The following is a 19,545-nucleotide window of genomic DNA, read 5'->3' on the forward strand; positions in this document are numbered from 1 at the left end:
CTGCCTCTCTCTCTGGGTCTCTCATGAATAAATAAATAACATCTTTTTAAAAAAATGAAAAAGAAAAAAAGAGTTTGTGTACAGTAATTTCCCCTTTACCCACACGGGAACCTTCCAGGACCCCCAGGGGATACAAACCATGCATAGTACCAAAGCCTATGTGCACTATGTTTTTTCTTGTACATAAGCCTTAAATGTATAAATTGGGTACAGTGAGAGAGGAACAACAGGAACTCCTGGTACAACAGGAGAGTTACAGCACTGTACCCTAAAGACGGTATGTGAACGCGGTCTGTCTCTTAGGGAACTTTACGTATTTGGGACAGTGGGAGGTGATAAAATGCCTGCATCTGCGTGACAAGATGAAGTGAGGCGAGTGACGTAGGCCTTGTGACAGAACTGAGGCCACTAGGGCCTTCTGGTAATTCGTCAGGAGGATCGTGGGCCTCCTACCGCGGTTCACCACAGGGGACTGAGACCGGGCTAAGGGGCACTGGGTGAGCTGCTGAGTACTCGCCAGTGGGCCGGCGACACTTAAGACACAAAGGCGATCCTCAAATGACTTCAAGGGGCTACCAGGAGGAGGAAAAGGTCACTTACAAAGAACCAGAGTCTTCATGACCTCGGACCTGCCCCAGCAACAGTGGTGGCAGCAGATAGAACCACCCACCACCAGTGCTCGTGCGGTCCCCCGTGGAAACGCAGTGAGGAGCAGCGGCTGTAGGAGACACTTGACCACACAGCTCGCAGGCAATCGGGTAGACAAGACAGCGGAGATGTGGAAAATCTGAACATAGTTAATACGCTTAGTCACTGAGGTATAGATACCAAACAAAGAACGGTTTGTGAGTATTACGTTTCTGCCTGCAAATGGAACATTCATCCCCCCAAAATGTATTCCATGGTTAAGGCACAATATCAAGAGCTGATGTTCCTTGACCGTAATGAAATAATACAATAAAAATAATTACATATGGATAACTTTAAAAATCACATGTGTTTGGAAACTGAATATACTAAATAACCCTTGGGTTAAGTTGAAATCTGCTTCAGAAATTTTTTATGTCTTTCAGAGAACCTTTATTGTATGGTTTTCTTCAGAGGGGCTAGTGTTTATGAGCTGTACACTCAGCTGTTTTATGACTTCTGCTGCTAGTATGTGCAGACCACTTTTTTCCATTACATTTTCTGGTTAGATACTACCGGTGTATAGAAAACTCTTCATTTTTGATGTGGATCTTGAATCCTGTATTTACTCAATGCTCTTCTAATTTCAAAATCCACATTATCTTGGCTTTTCTAGGTGGTCATGTTCACTCTTCCTTTCCAGGATTTACACTCTAGTTCCTATATCTCTTCGTGCCGGATATCACTTCTACTTAAAATGTTGGCTCCTCCCGGTCTTATTCATGATTTGAATTGGAGAACTTGTAGTGTCGTGTCCTCCATTTAATGTGTTCCTTCTGGAAGATCTTTATCTCATTAAGGAAATTTCCTTATACTATTATTAATAAGAATCAGGAATGGAGACCATCCTTAGCATGTGGGTTCCTTCTCTAAGAAGCTGGCCGCTCCGCATCTCTCTAGCTTAAAACAGGGAAAAGGGGAAACAATCTGAGGAACACATACTCAGTCCTTTGTGGGTAGGAGCCTGGAGTGGCAAACATCACCTCCATTCACATCTCATTGGCCAAATATTACTCACATGGCCACATCTAGTTGCCAGGGAAGTGAGAGATTCACTTTTTGTTGGTCAACCTGTGCCTCGCTAAAACACTAAGACTATAGACAATTAAGAAACCAGATATTGAAGGACAGCTAGGATCACACAAGGCGGTCGTATGCTTTGTTCCTTTCATTTGTTAACAAATTAAAAAGTATTAATATATTGTCTAATGTTAAATCACCCTCACATGCCTTAAATCCCACGTAAAGATTCTTTTACTGTATTGTTGGGTTCTATTTGGGAGTGCTTTATGATTTTTACGTTTATTTTTACGTTTATGTTTATTAAAAATAACTTTAAGTGGTACTACTCCACATTTATATGATATCTTGCAGTTTTAAAGATCAGTTGCCATACATTGTGACACAAGAAGAGATGATAATCAGGAGCTGACTGAAAAAAAAAACCAGTAGATATTAAGTATATAAATAGAAAACATCTACAAATGGAACACTGCAGCCTTTTCTTCATTATTGCCTAAATTCTAAAAGGCCCTCTGTAGAGAATAGAGAGAATTGAAAACGGGTTTTTGATCACATGAACCTCGGAGGGGTTTTATCACCCTCGGAGATGCGCGGGCAGGATTGGGGCAGGAATGGGGCAGCCGCTCCGTAAAATGCTAGCATGCTGCTGGTGCTCTGGACGTGCTTCCGATGCAGTGTTTAAACAGCCTGGTTTTGAATTTACAAGTCAAGGGTTTTCTGGTTATTAAGCATTTCTCAGCTCTCTGAACCTGTGTTTTGATCCTTTACTATCTGCATACACCAAATTAGATGATGGCAGTTGCGCTCTCTCCGGAAAGGAAGCACTACAAATACAGCGGCTCCTGCTCTTTGGCCGCCGGGTCGTGTGTGTGCGGGGCACACGGTCTCACAGGGCCGAAGAGCTTTTCCAGAATACACCATAATTACATAATAGCGAGTGCTCAGAAGTATAAAGTGCCTGTGGGAGGAAAATAAGTGGTCAGCTGACATAATTTTGCCAAAGAGGCACTCCGCATTGGCGTGACTGGGCATCACGGAGAACACAGAGTCGCCCCAATAGCAGGCAGGGCCTCTTTGCAGATTCTGCCCCCACAAAGTAGGCTTCGTGCTAGTTCCCCTCCCCTGAGCCCCAGAGCCTCCCGATGTCCTAGATCAGAGCTACTCGGGGCAGCCTGTAACCGAGATGCTCAGGCTTTCAGCCTCTCCCCCGCCTCCCCCTGCTTCCCCCCCTGCCTCCCTCGCTCACGCTCGCAGAAGCAATGACAGGACAGTCAGCCTGGGGAGAAGCTGCTGCCTTCCCCCGACACTGTGGCTGCACACTTCAAGATGAAGCAAGGATCAGACAGCTGCCTCATTACATTGCTGCACGTGCCTCGTTGGAGCATCTAAGACCCCGTAGTAGCCTTGGCCCTGATTTTGTGCATTGATGAGACTGACCAGATAATTCACGCAGATCCACTTCACTGTACTGGTTTTGGATAAACCTACGTGCCTGAATTCTTAGTGACTATTTCTGTTGGGATAAATGCATACCCTTTTTACCACGCACAATAATCCATAGCCTAAAGCACTTGGAGAAATATCCAAAAATCCATTTTTTTTTTTTTTTACCACCATTAGCCCTAGAAAGATGAATAAAGTCAAGGTCTAGGCGAATAGGACTGCTCCACTGCCATTTTCACTGTTTCCCCTTCCAGCAGCTCTCCTCTTGTCCTGAAGCTACACCAGGGGTACAAACAACACGGGCAGGGTTAACTAAGCACTTAGGTTTAAATGCTTTAAAATAGTTAATTATACTTTACCCTACAGGCAGAGACAGTTTTCTCAAGTCCCTAAAAATGGATGATGAGTGATTTAAAACTTTGTGGATATCCAAAACTTGATAGCCTATTTTTATTTATTTATTAAAAGATTTTATTTAGGGCAGCCTGGGTGGCTCAGCGGTTTGGCACTGCCTTTGGCCCAGGGTGTGATCCTGGGGTCCCGGGATCGAGTCCCACATCAGGCTCCCTGCATGGAGTCTGCTTCTGCCTCTCCCTGTGTCTCTGCCTCTCTCTCTCTCTCTCTTATAAATAAATAAAAATATTTTTTAAAAAAGATTTTATTTATTTGAGAGAGAAAGAGCATGAGGGGGAGGAGGGGGCAGAGGGACCAGCAGACTTCCTGCTGAGCACGAAGCCCAGATGGATGGAGATGGGACCCACTTGGGGCTCTATCCCAGGACCCTGAGTTCATGACCTGAACCGAAGTCAAGTGCTTCACCAAATGAAACACTCGGTGCCCCTGGTTGCCCACTTTTTAAAATGCTGAGTTGAGGTTTGACCTTTCACTGGTAGCCTCCATGGTCTTTTAAGTATAATCAGATAGTAGGAAAATTGTTGGGAGGAGAGTTACTGAAGACCAAGTTAGGCCACCCGATGAGAAATATGTTAAAAACTGCACAGCTAAAGCAGGCTGAGATAGGTTTGCAAAAGATAGGTCAACCTTACTGTAAAACAAAATCCGAAAGTAGATATAAACATATATGAGAATTTAGGGGAAAAATAAACTGCATCTTGTCCATCTCCTCTCTGCCCATCACGTTATGAAAGCTCAATAAGTACTGTTTTGTTACGAAATCACATTCGGGTTAAGATTTAAATGTGAAAAATTGTGTTTTGGAGAAGCAATTTTCGATGAGTACTTCTATTAGCCTGAGTGAAGAAGAGCTTTCTGAGCAGAGAATCAAAACTGGAAGCCATAAAGGAATATATTATAAAATTTAACTACTAAAAACATGTAAAACTTATCTATCATGGTGGGATAGTATAATTAATGTATAGGACTGAATTGTCAGATCACTGTGTTAGACCTGAAACTAATACGGCCCTGGATGTCCACCACACTTCAATAAAAATAGATAATAAAAAGGATTGAAATAGATATGGAAAATGTGGAGCATGTGCAAGTCTGAGCATAAAGTCTCGTAAATAACCCCAGGACCTCATCCTCAAAAATCTCATTCTAGAGTCATGAATAGACATGCTTTAAAAATACAAATAAGGAAGTAAAATAAATGAAAAATTATTTATCCTACCACTGCATAAATTCCTATAAAATAGCTACAGCCCTGGCATGAGCCTCAGCAGCCCAGATTAGTCCAGTATACACAGATCATATTTCTGTATAGACAAAACCTCTCAGCAGCCTTAATCCCTCACAAAACCTCAGACCACAGGCACCCATTAGCCAAAGTAAACATGAAAGGAGACGGAGCATCCGAATTGTCAGTAAATTCAGCAGAATTGAAATTTAAGCCGTCGGTTTCAGTAATTCCCAGAAATAATAGTCAAATCTACATATTCCGTGGCTCTGTGATTTTTATAATTGGGCCAGTACGAAAGCTTGAGGCATATTTAAAAATATGCGATTGATGTAGCACACAGAGGTCCCTTTGTACGAAGTTGGCTCTTAAGGTATTTATTCAGTGAAATACCAGCGAGGAATTTAGGATTGAAAACTTGCATAGAGATCAGGGTAGAGTGAAAGCCCTAAGCAGCCCCTAGGAGCTTGCAGCGCTCCGAGCGGAGGTACTCTGGGAGCTCCGTCTAGCTGACTGGCCCTGGCACGTGAACAAAGCCCCCTGGAAACAGCGCCAGTGGTGTTTAATCTCGTGCCGAATCGCATCTACAGCATCCTAATTGCAAATTTGCTCCTTTTAATTTGCAGCGACCCCAGGTGAGGGCTATTTCCATAGAGAAGCAGGGCTCATGAAGAGCCTCGTGGGCCTGCACTGGGGGGATCCCAAGAACTCATCCTGGTGAAATTGCGATTAATAGTCTAGTTCAAGTGTCAGCCACAGTGACACGCTGAGTCGATCATTTTCGAGCTGGGGTCACACACTTACTACACTTCCTGTAGAGGCCCCAGAACTCCTCACTGAGAGGCTGTGCCTCCTACATCGTCATCAAGGACACGGACAATAGCCCAGGATAACTCAGACCCCCCCCCCCAACACCACCACCGCCACCGATTGCTACTTTGGCTGCAAACTACCCAGTAATGGGCATTGTGGTAGGAGTATCTGGAAGCTGAGGTATCATAAATTTGAAAAATTATGTGTGGTCTCCATCTTCCCTTTGCTGAGTGTGAGGATACCCGAGCTGTTTACGTCGAATTAGATGAAATAAGCAGAAACTAGTTCTGAGGCCATGATTTTGTGTTTACGGCTCATCAAAAACCCCATTCTGGCTTACTCTGGGCGCTCCGTGTAGGAGAAAACTGCCCTAAACTGGCAGAGCTCTGTACTTGAGCAGCCCCAGGGCCACCGGATCGGGGGGAGAGGGGGTTCGCAGACAGGTGGCCTAGAACTGGGCGTTTTGGGGGCAAGGTGCCTCTTCCTTCCTCGGGGCTCTGCAGGGTGCCACGGAGAAGGTGGGAGGGCTCCTGAAGTCAGCAGGTTCCCTCTGGTTTAGCAGGAGCTCAAGGAGCAGAGCATCTGCCCCCTCCTGGCCCTCCAGTGCTCGGCTGATTTCCTCCCTCTCTCGTCCCCTTGTCCTTGTTACCCTCTCCTTGCCCCTGTCCCAACAGGCGTAGAAGACATCGTGGCAATAATGATCCCTGAGCCGAAGGGGAAGGAGATAGTGAGCCTGCTGGAAAGGAACATCACGGTGACGATGTACATCACCATCGGGACCCGGAACCTGCAGAAATACGTGAGCCGCACTTCGGTTGTGTTTGTCTCCATCTCCTTCATCGTCCTGATGATCATATCCCTCGCGTGGCTGGTGTTTTATTATATCCAGAGGTTTCGATATGCAAATGCCCGGGACAGGAATCAGGTGAGTAGCAAAGAGTTTGTTAAAACTTAAAAATTATTAAAGAAAAAAAATTATTAAAGAAGTAATGCATATTACTGTATAAATTTTGGGAATCACAGGGAATACCAAGATAAAACCCAAATTATCTCCCCACTCGAGATAAAGATTCTTACCACTGGCCGTCTAGTTTTTCAGCTGTGTGCCAAATATCCGTGTTTTGATGTTTTCCTAGTATTGCTCTGTAACGTGGAGGCACTTTGTCTTGTCACACCTTCCTGTGTTCGTTTTGTGGACACTTATTTAGGCCCAAAATAAAGGGAGAAAGGGGAGTGAGCTGAGATCATGCTAATAGTGACAACATTGTGTGGGAAGAGCCAGGGTTTTCCAGCGAATGGAAGAAGAAAAGAGATAAAAAATAAAAAACTTTTAAAGAGCAATTAATTTAAAAAATAGAAATAAATAAATAAATAAATAAATAAATAAATAAATAAATAAATAAATTTTGGAACAGATATTATGTACACATGGTGTAAAATGCAAAAGGTGTAAGATGGTGTGCAGTTAAAATAATGGCGTTCTGGTGTCTGTCCCTCAGTTATCCAACATCCTCCTGGAATATCTTCTCTTCCAGGGATATTTTATGTGCTTCCAAATGGCCATTTTTAAACAAATGGTAGCACACTCAACTCTGTACCCTTACTTCTCACTTTTGGAATTATTCATTTCCACACTCAATTCAAGCTGCCTTCTCATTTTTAATGACTATAAAATTCCACTTCCTGCATACTTCACATTGATTAAACTGGTTTTGATTGATCAACATGTTTTCTCCTACCCAAAAAAGAAAAAAAAAAAAAAAGTAAATGTGACACTAAGCACATTTGTGGATATATCTTTAGGGTAAATTCTGGAAGTTTAACAGATAGGGCAATGGTATATGTATTTTAAACTATGATAGATACCGCCCAAAGTCTGCCAAAAAGGCTGAACCAATTTTTACATTAACTAGCAACATATTGTTTATGCTAATATAAACAAAGTTGTTATAATACTGTTTGTACTAACATACACAATAATATACCAGTTATACTGTTTCCCCACATCCTTGACAAAAGAATGTTAGGGCTTTTGGCTGCGTGCAGTTTGATGTTAAACATGGTATCACATTTTTCTTATCACAAATAATGTTGACATCTTTTCAAGCAAAATAGAAAAAGTGAGTTTTTTTCCTCTGGAGTAGCTACTGACCATTTTCAGTTGAGCTGTTGATCATTTTCTTCCTGATGTGTGTAAGTCAAAGAAATTGAAGAGAACACTATTAGTCAAAGGAATTCACCAACATAAGATTCAATTTATCTTCTTAATTTGTCATTGCCTTTGATTTATCTATGGGTGTGCTTCTTGCCATGCCGGAACTTGGAGATTTTACATAAATGAATTTATCTTTTTATATAACTCTTGAGTTTTGTATAATAAGATCTTTCATAGCCCAAGACTGTAGAAAAAAAGCATCCTCTCATATTTCCATCCACTACTTTTTATTTCACTTTTATGATTACGTCTTTAATCTACAGAGAACTTTTCTCAGTGTAAAGAATCAAGTAGAGAGCCAACATTATTTTATTGCAGATGGCCTACCTACGAGATTTTATAACTGGTATTTATTCAGTAATTAATCTTCCTGCCCGTCATATGCAGTGTCCCCATTCAGCATATACTAAATACCCGTATGTATTTGGTTTTGCTTCTGGGCCCTCAATATTATACCATAATCTGTCCATTCACACTCCAGTACCATACTACTCTGAGTGCTTCAGCACTTTTATATTGTCTCATATCTCTTCATGCTAATCTTCCTTTATTATTCTACTTTCACTTTTTTATGTCTGTTTTTATATAAATTTAGAAACACTTTTATCTGTTTAAGTTTATAGGATAATTTATAACCTTATGTTGTTGAATCTTCCTTAGTATATGTTTGCCATCTATTCAATGATTCTTTTTGCCCCATACTAGCATTTTTAAATATTCTTACTTTCAAAAATAATAATAAATAAATAAATAAATAAATAAATAAATAAATAATTCTCACTTAATCTTACACTTTTTTCTTATGGTTATTCCTAGGTATTTAATAATTCTGTTATTATAAATGAAATATATAGGAAGGATTTAGGGTTTTGTATTTTTACTTTGTACATTATTATAATGTACATATTTTATACTACACAATTTTGTAATTTATATATTTTATAATTTGTAATAATTTTATAATGATTATGACATGCCTTATTATCATCTTAATTCTAATGGTTATATTAAATAGTATTATATGTAGGCATGTTCTAAGAGTTCTGTATATACTGCATACTTAATAGTCTTAATAACCCTGTAATAGGATTTTATTGTCTCCATTTTATAGAGGAAACGAAGAGGTTAAATAGCTTGCTCAATGTCACACAGCTAGTTATTAATAGTCCGTAATTGAACCAACAGCAGGGCTTCAGAATGCACGCTCTTAACCACTATACTGAAGTATTTGTGATTGTTTATATTAGTTTATCAGGATTACATAAATAATATGCACAGTCAGTGATAATTTACTTCTTTCAGTTTTTAAGCCTTTTTTTTTTCTGTTATCTAATTTCATTGGCTTGTACCTCCAGAATCAACTAAAGTAGTAGGGTAACACTGAATATATTCCTCTTCATTAAGCATTTATTGGGAACATCCCGAGTTTAATGGGATTTTTAAAAATCATTTCTCCATTTTATTATTTTCCCCTATAGTTTTCTAGGTTGAGATCTATATTTTTCATGTTAAGTAAAGGTCAGGCTACTCTTATTTCATTCAGAGCTTTTAGTCAAGAATGGAGATTTAATTTTAACAAATGCCTTTCAACAGCTATGGTCTGAGTTTTTTCTCTTCTGTTAATAGGAGTGTATTATTGTGTTGCATTTCCCAATATTAGGCCATCCTAAATCTTCCATATATACTATTCTTCTAACATATGCTAGATTGTATTTGTATTTTGTTTATTTTTTACCCTGTTTTTCATATGTGAAATTCATCCATAGTTTACATTTCTATCATGTTCAGGTAACAGTTATACAGGCTTTTATAAGGAATTTGCAAATTTTCCTCCATTTTTAGTAATCCAGAATGGCAGTGTCCAACATGATACTCACTAGCCATGTGTGACCGTTCAAATTTAAGTTAATTGTAATGAAATAAAATTTAAAATTCTGTTTCTGTCACACCAGCTACATTTCAAATGTCCTATATATGTACTGCCATATGGTAGCCATTCCCATCATTATAGAAAGTCCTATTGGACAGCCCAGCTCAAGAGCATTTTAAATAGGACTGGAATTAGCTGATTCTTAAAGTATTAATAGAAAGTTTCTGCAAGCCAGTAAGGTCTGGATTGTTGTTTAAAAAGACAGCTCTTTGAATTTTCCTATTTTATGACAATTGGTTTGTTTAAATTTTCTATAGCCTCTGGAACAGTTTCTAAAAACATTGTTACTGCTTCTTTCCTGATTCTCAAAATGATATGTGCTCAGTCTAATAAATTTTTGACTTCCAAAAAAATTACTAAAAGAGAAGACAAATCACCAATTACCCTGTGAAATAGTTAATAGTTGAGTATCTTAACCTTTCAGGTTTTGCGATGACCTAAATATATATTCAGTAAATTTACATGGTCATTGCATAAATGCCTATGAATGAGACACAAATACACATGTAATAAGTACATGTAAACAAATATACAATCTATTTTTAATTAATTGATAAGCATTTTCCCCTGCCATTAAGTAATCTTTAAAATATGATTTTTAGTGGTTATATAGTAGTCCAGTTCCACCACTTACCAAACATGGGCAAGTTACTTAAGCTCTTCATGCTTTGGTTTTCTGAACTGAATAGGAATATGCCTTCATCTTATGATTATAGTAAAAAAAATTTTTTTTAATTTATTAATGAGAGACACAGAGAGAGAGGCAGAAACATAGAGGGAGAAGTAGGCTCAGGGAGCCCAATGTGGGACTCGATCCCAGGACCCAGGGTCATTCTGTAAACCAAAAGCAGACGCTCAACTGCTGAGCTACCCAGACATCCCGATTATAGTAAAAATTAAATAGATTAATGTATATTATTTTTAAAAGCCTCTGAACATGATTCTAATCACTTTTTAAGCTCTCAATGAATGGCATACATTATTACTATCATAGAGATTCCTTGATGACTACTTACAAATCCACTTTACCATTTTTGTTGAATAAGCTGGAATTTAAGTAGATACCACCAGTCAGACACAAGGCAGTGAAACCCTAGAACTAATATGTTCAGTTTCACTGGTTGCTAAAGTTCATATATAAGGAGACTATACACATAAAGCACTTATAATTAAGATACCTAGCTAATTTGATAATGATAAATAAAAATGATAACCCTAAATTTCTGAGTCTACAGATAATCCAAGTCGTCATTAAGCAATTGAGTCAAGCATGAAATTTTAAGTTTGAATTTATTAGTTGATCACTTATTTCAATCATCAATTCACTTTATACAAGTAGATAAAGTTTGCACATCTCTAGGAATAAGCATACTCTGTGATTTATGGAAAAAGTTATTTGGAAGTGGATGGTGTGGAAATGGTTCATAGGGCTTAAGTTTTTTTACTTTGCTCCCATTCTAGTAACTTTCCTTAAATTGCAAGATGTTACCCTCAGGGTCACTCAGCGAATTGGGATCATCTTAAAAGTTAGCAGTGTCCTGATCAAAATAGGCACAGTATTTTGGCCCTTTGATGGATGGGATAAAAACATATAATTTCCTGTAGAAAAAGATTTCTGTTTTGATGGACAGTGCTGCATTCCATTCAATAGAAAGCTTCAGCTGGGCAAGCTATGGCTATAATAAGCCTCAGGTTAACTTAAGTCATTTATTTTTATTTAAGCATTACTGTCCCTTCAGAAAGATTGACTCTCAGGTTAGATGTAGGCTCACAGCCTAAAATGGAATATCAAAGCCTTAGGCTTGCGTTGGTAAAGTATCCAACCATTCAGGTACGTGCGTGAGAGACAACTTGAACTAGGCAGGTGGGCCCTCCAGTCTCTACTTGGCTTTGTGCAGATCACAGCTGAAGGACAGTCACCATCATCTTACATGATAACTAGCCCTCATGTCTTACTGTGCCTGGAGAAGGTCATTTCAGTGCTGTTTCCCACGGAGTAAGACTTGCTAGATAGTCTTTTAAAATATTTTTTTAAATTTATTTGAGAGAGACAGAGGAGCAAGAGCAGGGGGAGGAACAGAAGGAGAGGGAGAAGCAGACCCTCTGCTGAGCAGGGAGCCCAGTGAGGGACTCAGTCAATCCCTGGATTCTGGGATCATGGCCCGAGCCAGCCAATGGAGCCACCCAGGCACCTGCTAGATATCCTTTACTTTAGTAGCCTCAGACCACGGGCTTTTAGATGGCGACATGGAGACCAGAGGTACAACCAGAAGGGGAGAGATGTGGGTGGTGAGCCACATTTCCTAAAGCGGTGATGCCAAGATAAATCTAGTGCAAGGTAATCGTCGTAGACACCAGCTTTGGAGTTAGACAGATGGGGATTCAAATCTGCCCTCTGGCGATCCCTGGTTGTGTGGCTTTGCACAGGTTAGGTACTTTGCCTTCCTATTCCTATCCCTCCTCACATGTAAAGTGAGATTGATCACATGTCAGCCCCATCCAAGGAGTATTGAATGAGAAAATGTTAGGCAATTGTTAACTGGATCACCTTGAATAGATAAGGCAATTCTAAAGGAAATAGTATCGCCCCCCCCCAAAAAAAAAATTTAAAGAGCTCAATTCTTATATAACTCACAAAGAGTTAAATCTAGATATGGGTTTTTAGCTCAGCTGACATGGTTTGAAACAAAATGGGATCTTTTTCCATCTTTTCTCCAGAGTTATGGGAAAAGGAAAGCATATAAATAGACTACAGAGAAAGAATCTGGCTTTCTTGAGGATAATTCCCCATGCAGCAGTGGTTTCTAATTAACAGTAATAGTGTATCCATACAGTTAAGAAAAAAAAAAGGCAAAATAAAAGGATGTGTATTTTTGTTTAGAATTTATTTATTTATTTATTTATTTATTTATTTGACACAGAGAGGGAGAGCACAAGAGGGGGGAACAGCAAGCAAAGGGAGAGGGAGAAGCAGGCTCGCAGGGAGCCTGATGTGGGGCCCCATCCTACTACCTGGGGATCCTGACCTGAGCTGAAGGCAGATTTTTAACCAACTGAGCCACCCAGGGGCCCCAAAGGGGGTGTATATCAACCTCCCTTTCCTCCAGTTCTTCCCAGAGGCAGCAACTCTTAACACTTCCTTTTCAAGTCTTCCAGAAGTTTCTGGGCTAGATGTAAGAAAAGGCGTTTTTCACATTTGTTCCATAGACAAGGACTCTGCGTTTACATAGCTTGCATCGTAGTGACATCAACAAGCAATACACCTGAAAACAGGGAGAAACCGGCTTGGAGGCTAGTACAGCAGTCAGATGACAGGTGATGGATTGGGACCTGAATGTGCGAGGAGTCCGAAGGAATCCGATTAGGACAATATTTTCAATTCCTATGGGTTAAATGTAAACATAAAGCATATATCCTAGTGTAGACCTGCCGTACCAGCCTGATTACTCATAACTCCCCATTTTACTCTCAAAAGTTAGTTTATATAATAAATTACACGTTTACCGTATGTGTGAGTGAAAGAGCAGAATGGAGGATGCAATTAGGTCTGTTTTCACAACATGAACTGAGATGGGAAGGACAGGAAACGAGATCCTGAGGGGCCGGGAACTCAGAATTTGGGTTGAGAGATGTTAAATGTGAGCAGCTTATTATATCTACCGGATACCTAACACAGATGCCAGCTATTTCGATATGGAAATCTGGAGGTCAGGAGACAAGGGCTGGAGATAGAAATATGGGAGCCATCCACACAGAGGTGCCATTTAAGCGGCTGGGACAGGGACGCCTGGGGGCTCAGGCCGTGGCCCCAGGGCCCCAGGATCAAGTCCCGCATCGGGCTCCCTGCAGGGAGCCTGCTTCTCCCTCTGCCTGTGTCCCTGCCTCTCTCTCTGTCTCTCTTGAATATATAAATAAAATCTTTTTTAAAAATTAAAAAAAAATAAACGGCCAGAACAGGATGGGCATCTAGGATAAGAGGTCTGAAGACAGCTTGACATCTGCCAACGTGGCCTCAGGCTCTACGCTCTCCCCTCTATCATGCAGTTTTTCTCTCCAGTTCATGTCACTGTTCCAAGCCATTTCCCCCCGCGTCACGCCTCACATTCCCGGGCACTCGGGGCCCCAGAGGGCAGTATATGGAGGCTGCTTTGCAGAGCCAGCCACAGCCTCACATTCCATCTGGAGCCACTGCTCCTCTGCTCAGGGTCCTGGTCTGCAAGGCCCTTCTGCACCTGGGATGCTTGTCTCCTGTACTGCCCCATCCTCTCTGCTCTCAGGCCAGTGTCCTTTGGGGACCCTGCTATGTCAGCCAGCCTCCGTGTGCCTGAGTCCAGTGCCTAATTGTTCCTGCATAACTGAAGGAGATGGCCAGTCTCTTGATTCCCGTTTCTGGACACGTCCTGTGATACGTAAGAGGCTGTTGAAGCATCCCAAGTGGATTAGGATGCAGGTCATCACAGAGCACACACAGCACCTCAAGGGGACTGCTTTCCATAATGTCACATGCCAGCCCACTGGAGCCTTATCTCTGATGAATCCCAGAATGCCCTGTTGCATAATCAGAGATAAACCCAGACACAAATGTGACTCCCAAGCAACTTAGGTGAGGATCTAGAACACTGTCAGAGATGAGTGTCTCGCAGGAGCTGGGATAACTTAAAAGTATACAGCATCTGTTCTGATTCAAGTGTTCTTTATGGAGCTCCCGGGGGCTCAGTCGGTGAAGCAGCTGCCTTCAGCTCAGGTCATGATCCCAGGGTCCTGGATCGAGCTCCACATCAGGCTCCCTGCTCGGTGGAGGGTCTGCTTCTCCCTCTGCCTCTCCCCCTCCCCCTGCTCACTCTGTCTCTCTCCCTAAAAGTCTTCTAAAAAATAAGTGTTTTGAATAGTTAGATAAATAAAAGATAGATAAATAGATAGATAGATAGATAGATAGATAGATAGATAGATAGATAGATAGATAATAGATAAAAATACACTGCTTCTTTACAGCTCTATGGTGAAGGCACTGCATGTATCGCCCCATTCTATAGGTGAAGAAACAGAGAAGGTAAGCAATTGCTCAAGGACACATGGCACGCCAGTTGTAAAGCTGGGATCTTTAACGACTTTGAAATGCTCTGCCAAAGAATGTCTTTGGCACCTGCTGGCCCAAGCCCAGCTGCTGGTCTCCTCCTGGAAACACCATTCTTCTGTCATTGTCACTCACAGAATAAGCACCATAAAAGTGCTCACTCTTGTTGATTATCATTATAGATGTAGCTTCAGTCAGGACTTCTGGGGAAAAAAAAAAAAGAAAAAACATATCCCCTCTTGCATAGGGCCCAAAAATGAGAATGGTGGGAGGGCTGCTGTTCTTTTGGATCTTCTTCCAGGGTTTGCGAGTAACACCTAAGAACCGCTGATAATTCACATTCCTCCAGGTTCACTGCTGTCTCTCTGGCAGCTCAACAGTGCACCTGCCACACGCAGATGTTACACACCCATTTAAATCTTCCATGTGTGAAAAGAACTGACATTAAGAACATTACCAAAGTTTATGGCAAATTCAAAAGGTGAATTTCTTTGATATATAATTCGTTCCTGTGATGAACAAAAGCTCCACAAAAGATGTTAAGGTAATACTTGATCTGAGGAGGTCAGGTGGTCCCCGGAGGAGGCCACTGTAAGGGGAAGCAAATTAAGCAATCAGATGTGATTTTATTTCACCTGCAAATTTAGGAAAAAACAAACCTGCTAAAACCCAACCCTGGGGAAGCAAGTGTGTAAAGAGGTCTGTAGTTATGTTTGGGGGCTTCGTAAATTGGTATAATTCTTCATGAGAGTAGGTTAGCAGTGTGATTCAATTGGCTTTATTATACTTAAATGTAATTTTTGAATAAATTAATTTTTGAATAAATAGTTTAAAATGCAAGGAGTGAAAAAATTATGCACTAAAAATTCTCCTTCCTATCCTTCGCCTCCAGAAACCCAGGTACATCCCGGGAGACACCCATGGTAGTGATTTCTGGAGCAGACATTCAGCAATATTTTTATGGACATACACAAATATGTACATGTTCTTTTCATCCTTTCTTACATAAAATAGAGCATATTATAATTTAGAATGTTGATGTTTTTGCCTTTTAGGGATTTACGCCTACCATTTCATAAAGAGCTTCCTCTTTCTTTTTATGGCTGAATATCAGTCCCTTGCATGGTGTTATAGGTTATATCATATCCCCTTGAAACTTCCTATGTTGAAGTCCTAACCCTGAGTACCTCAGAATGTGACCTTATTTGGAAATAGGGTCTTTGTGGGCATCATGGTTTAAGATGAGGTCATTTTGAAGTGGATTGGAATCCTAATCCAATGTGACTAATTTCCTTATAAAGGGAGGGAGTTTGGACACATACAGGGAGATGAAGGCAGAGATGGGATGACATGTGTCATGTACAAGCCACGAATGCCAGAGATTCACAGCTCTCAGAAGGAACCAACCCCAGGAACCCCTTGATCTTGGACTTTGCAGAACTTTGAGACAATAAATTTCTGTTGTCCAAGGCAAAAACAAAGTAAATAGGGTTTGAATCTAACTGTGATTTTGGAGCAAAGTAGAATCAGGATCTTGGGCAGGGCTGGCTTGTGAGGGAGGAGGACAATCCAATGCAGTAAGTGGACAGAAGTGTTTGAAGTCAGGAACCGGATCTGAATGACACAGGTAGGAGCAAGCGGTAGATAAGCCACCCGGAGCAAAGAAAGCCAGGCCAGGAGAGGAAGCTGAGGGAAGGGTACCGGGATGAAGGAGGCCTTCTCTACCACTTGCATTCCTGGAAGGAGCAGGCTAGGCCTTTACTGGCGTAAAGGCACCAGAATGGTGGGGAAGGTAAGATGCAAGCCACAACCCACTTATCAGAGATAGAAGCATCCTGTAATGAATAGGAGAAATTATTAAATTAGGAGAAATAATTATTTTAGTGGCCATTTGCACATGCCTGGCTGACTTTTAAATACTGCGACACATCTCCCTTGGTCTCCTTACAAGTCCTCATTATGCCCCTGAATGACTACTTTAAGAAAATAGCCCACTGAGGTCAGGACGGTGGAATTCTAGATGCATAGCCTGGGCACCTCTCACCCTGTGAGCCCCCATTCCCAGAAGGCTGTGGGTGGGAATCCACAGTTGTAGGAACCGGGAGGAAGAAGACCCCGGGCCATGATTCTACTCATGCAGTTGAAAATGCTGACTGCCTACCCCAGAATCATAGTTTTGAGAACATAAAGCGTTATTAGATAAAATGAATTTGAGAGAGAGAAGCACAGTGTTTGTTTTTAATGGAGATACAATGATTAGTTGGTGAATTCAAGTCAGGGTAGTTTCCACAAGGCCAAGCTACCTCCACGGTGTTGTGATACTGAGGAGACACGTCAGCTCACTGTCCACCAGGACATCCCACAGGGACACGAAGACTGACCTGTGTCCCGAGACCACAGGACTCCCAGTAGATGGCAGCTATTTCAAATACAGGCAGATAAGATAAGCTAAGTAAGCTTCTTGTTGTTTTTCACAGACATTTTTGCCTTTGAGGCTAATCCAAGGAAACCAGACCTGTCTTATTTTATGTGGGGCCTGGTAATAACATTCAAACAAGTTTTCTTGAAATAGTTACCTCTCTCTCCATGAATATCTTTTCCTGTTATTTACATACACATGGCCCATGGCCCTCTGATTGCATTTGCATATATCAGTGCTGAAGTTACGTTAGAACAAGAAAAGTAATAGAATGTAAAACAAATTTGAATTTTACAGGGAAAGGGAAGGGAATATGCTGAGCATCAACCACCAGGGAGGAAGAGGTCTACAGGCAGAGATGCTTCTGTCTTCTAAAGAGAAAGGACCCAAGTGGTCCTTGATGTTGATCTAGAGAAAGTGTAGAGCCCTGGGTAGGGGGGAGGGGGCAGTGGGCAGAAAGGCAAAGTCTATGTTGTATTCATTAAGTATTCAGTGAAGTAATTAGCCATGGATTTGCCTTTTTTTTTTTTTTTTTAAGATAATTCAGATCTGAAAGGATGTTTGATCCCCAGTTCTCCTCTGGATGGATGAAAATCCTCAACTGGGAGATCTGAAAATGACAGTATTTTACGTACCTATTTTTACTAATAAGGGAAACTAAGGCTCAATGTTTAAGTGACCTGGCCAGAGTCACACAGTTAGTGACAGAAATAGAACTAAAAATCAGAACTTCTAACTTCCAAGCCATTGCCTTCTCTTCTATAACGCCTCCCACAAAAAATAACCTGATATTTATACATCATGTTATATGTACACAAACAGCCTTAAACTACGGCCGTTAGAATAGTCCAGGTCTTTACCCATTTTTCTGGATTTATGGAGTGGTGCCTTACATCATAGAAATTGGACTGGCTATGCAAAGATTTCTGTCTTATCAATCAGGCCTGGAAGGATTATTGATTATCATTATGTAGGAGAGCTAGGGAGGAAGCGTCTGAGTCACCTGTGGCCATGTGAGGTTCCAGACAATTGAGACCAACTCTGTTTATGCTTACAGTGCCCTTCCTGTACCTTGAACTTAAGAACGGTTAATTATTTTTCCACTTGGTGATAATGATAATAATGATTATAAAATCAAGCTGTCAGGTAAAAGGAGCAAATATGATACAGAATTATCCAGTCAAGTAAAACAGAAAAACATAAATTTGATTTTGATGCTTGCTTTTGCATCCTTATTCCTAGTTTTTTAAATCAATTTCACTGCATATCTGTGTTATACACAGAGGGGAACAAGAAGAAAGTGTCTTATTTTTCTCAATTTCTTAAATATTTAGGAGATAACTATAAATATTGTGTTGATTGGAGTCATATAGCATCTTTGTTGGTGTCTATGTAGGACTTTGTTCTGTTAATAAATAGTTCTGTATTTATTTTCCATAAAGCTGTTTATCTTCACTGTTGTCAAGGAACCAGTCTTGGTAAATATTTTCTTATACCTGTTCTGATCACATTGGTGGATAAATCTCATTATGGCCCCCCTCCTGACAATCTTTAATGAATTGTGTGCTTTTGGTCTAGTTGTGTTAGAGAAAATCCATAGGAGCACCCTGGAGAAGAGGCAGGAGACCTGCCTGAAACAGAAGACTGTACTAGTGTAAGACGGCCCCCAATTCTCATTTATACTTGGTACAGTTAAAAAACACAAAGACAGAAAGAACCAGTTGCAAAAACAACTACCTTATCTGAGCCATTTTATCAAGAACTCATTATCTCTTCAGTTTGTATTTTAAAATCCAGTAACACTTGTTTGACAGTTGTTAAAAGTGAGACTTTTTTTTTTTTTTTTTTAATTCAGAAGTCAGTATGGGACACCTGGGTGGCTCAGTGGTTGAGAGTCTGCCTTTGCCTCAGGGCATGACCCCGGGGTCCTGGGATCAAGTCCCGCATCAGGCTCCCCTCAGGGAGACTGCTTCTCCCTCTGCCTGTGTCTCAGCTTCTCTCTCTGTGTCTCTCAGGAATAAGTAAATAAAACCTTAAAAAAAAGTCAGTATTTCTGTTAGGTGATTTTCATGTCACTTAAAAAGAAATAGACATACACATACTAACAAAATTTGACTCAATGCAAATGGCCATAGCATTTTTAAAAATTTTTATGGTGCTTTTCCTTTATTTTGTTAATCTAGGACTCCTACCAAAAAAAATCTAGCACTACATGGTTGCATAATTATCATGTACATATGATTCTCAGAAATTGATTTTTTGTATTCTCCAGGAATCAAGAGCATCTGTTCCCCCACTGGCA

General features: G+C 40.7%; 1 protein-coding gene across 2 annotated transcripts in view; it reads left to right on the forward strand.

Moving 5' to 3' along the window:
* Positions 1-19,545, forward strand: part of RNF150 (ring finger protein 150) — a 241,653-nt gene that overhangs the window by 132,998 nt on the left and 89,110 nt on the right. For both annotated transcript variants that reach the window (XR_004806934.2, XM_035702071.2), the window contains exon 2: positions 6,280-6,530. Coding sequence is in view for 1 of the 2 variants with exons in the window: in XM_035702071.2 (XP_035557964.2) it covers positions 6,280-6,530 (251 nt within the window). In the remaining variant the exon portion in view is untranslated. The remainder of the gene's footprint in view (positions 1-6,279; positions 6,531-19,545) is intronic.

The sequence above is a fragment of the Canis lupus genome, chromosome 19, assembly GCF_003254725.2.
Source record: "Canis lupus dingo isolate Sandy chromosome 19, ASM325472v2, whole genome shotgun sequence".
NCBI classification, from domain to species: Eukaryota; Metazoa; Chordata; class Mammalia; order Carnivora; family Canidae; genus Canis; species Canis lupus.